A 2,158-nucleotide genomic window follows, 5' to 3' on the forward strand; every position below is an offset into this window, starting at 1 on the left:
TGGTCCGAAGTTCATCCAACTCCAGCTCCAGTTCCCTAACACGGTCTTGGAGGAGCTGGAGGTGGGTGCACTTCCTGCAAGTGTAATCGGCAGGGACGTCGATGGCATCCCTCACCTCATACATGTTGCAGGAGGCACATTGCACTGCCTTCACTGCCATCCCTCTAAAGCTAACTTTTATTTTAAAAAAAACTGGGTCTAAAGAATACAACAAGCAAAATTCAGCACTTACCTACTTACCACAACAGGTGTTATTATTAGGTTAGAGGAGGAGGGCGGGTTGGAGGCACTACCCGTGTAGTGCCTCGGGTTCCTCTCCTTCGCGCTTTTATAGGGGGAAAAAACCTACCCAGGTAAGCTTACACTAACTGCTTCCGGGTCTCGGCTGCCCCTCTGGTCGTCGTCACTTCCCCCTGGTGCTCCCGCTCTTTCTGTGAAGAGAGAGAAAAAAAACACCGCTGCCCGCTACCGGTAAGCACTTTTAAAACCAAACGGTCTTACCTTCGCTGCTGCTCGCACTGGAAATGACCGACGGCTTCGAAGGGTGAGTATAAATACTCACCGCTTTCCTTCCCGGCTGCCCCTCTGGTCGTCGTCACTTCCCCCTGGTGCTCCCGCTCTTTCTGTGAAGAGAGAGAAAAAAAACACCGCTGCCCGCTACCGGTAAGCACTTTTAAAACCAAACGGTCTTACCTTCGCTGCTGCTCGCACTGGAAATGCACTGGAAGTGAAATTGGATCCAAAGCAATGCGGGGAGGAGACAACAAACTTAGCCAATAAAGTTAGGCTGGGCCCATTGTAATTAACAAACCTGTCACAAACTGATACTAAACAAGAGAATTCTGAGAGTTGTAGGGGGAATGCTTCCAAATTCGAGCTGAGCGTGGCTCTATTTTACTTGTGTGAGCTCGGTGACTGATTTTGAATAAGATGTAGGATTAATTTTAATTTCTTAGCACAAATCATTAACTATACCCGAACAAGAATTTGCTGAATCAAAGACCTGTTCTGAAAGTGATTTTTTCCCTGAAAATGACTAAGGTCATCGTGGAAAAAGAGGCCACTGCTGTTTTTGGCTGCCACACTTTAATCTGTTTACATCATACTTTATAGCATGTCTAGGATATAATATTTCAATTCAAAACATTTGGTGGAAAAGTCAGTATTTTTGTTCATTCATCCGTTTCCACAACTGTACTGCAATGCATTAAGAAAAGGCTTTCATATTGGTCATGATTTGGAGATGCCGGTGTTGGACTGGGGTGTACAAAGTTAAAAATCACACAATGCTCCGAAAGCTAGTGCTTCCAATTAACCTGTTGGGCTATAACCTGGTGTTGTGTGACTTTTAGCTTTCATATTGATTTTAGAAGTCTACTTTGAGTGGAGATCATTTTTGTACAAACCGGCATACTTCATTTGACATGCAGTTGTGATCAGGATACTGATGAATTTAAGTTCTGAAATTCTTTCGTAGTGCGCCTCTGTGCCTCAATATTTAAAAGTAGTCATTTTCTGTTTTTGTGTTTCTGCTTCAGGGTGGAAAGCCATCAATCAAGGATCTATTTGTCGACCTCCGAGATGGCCGAAAACTCTTAGATCTTCTAGAAGGACTCACAGGATGTGTGTTGGTGGGTTTCCTTTGCAGATAGCGTGCATGTGATACAAGTCTTATTGAATTCTTCGAGGAGGTGACCAAGCATGTGGATGAGGGTAGAACAGTGGATGTAGTGTACATGGATTTTAGTAAGGCATTTGATAAGGTTCCCCATGGTAGGCTTATGCGGAAAGTCAGGAGGCATGGGATAGAGGGAAATTTGGCCAATTGGATAGAAAACTGGCTAACCGGTCGAAGGCAGAGAGTGGTGGTAGATGGTAAATATTCAGCCTGGAGCCCAGTTACAAGTGGAGTTCCGCAGGGATCAGTTCTGGGTCCTCTGCTGTTTGTAATTTTTATTAATGAAGGGTGGGTTAGTAAATTTGCAGATGATACGAAGATAGGTGGAATTGTGGACAGTGAGGAGGGCTGTTGTCGGCTGCAGAGGGACTTAGATATGATGCAGAGCTGGGCTGAGGAGTGGCAGATGGAGTTCAACACTGTCAAGTGTGAGGTTGTCCATTTTGGAAAGACAAAAAAGAATGCGGAATACAGGGTTAA

General features: G+C 44.8%; 1 protein-coding gene across 7 annotated transcripts in view; it reads left to right on the top strand.

Annotated features, from left to right (window-relative positions):
• Positions 1-2,158, top strand: part of LOC122557037 (utrophin-like) — a 688,507-nt gene that overhangs the window by 77,267 nt on the left and 609,082 nt on the right. For all 7 annotated transcript variants that reach the window (XM_043704260.1, XM_043704256.1, XM_043704261.1 and 4 more), the window contains exon 3: positions 1,539-1,631. In XM_043704260.1, coding sequence (XP_043560195.1) covers positions 1,539-1,631 — 93 coding nt within the window. The remainder of the gene's footprint in view (positions 1-1,538; positions 1,632-2,158) is intronic.

The sequence above is a fragment of the Chiloscyllium plagiosum genome, chromosome 15, assembly GCF_004010195.1.
Source record: "Chiloscyllium plagiosum isolate BGI_BamShark_2017 chromosome 15, ASM401019v2, whole genome shotgun sequence".
NCBI classification, from domain to species: Eukaryota; Metazoa; Chordata; class Chondrichthyes; order Orectolobiformes; family Hemiscylliidae; genus Chiloscyllium; species Chiloscyllium plagiosum.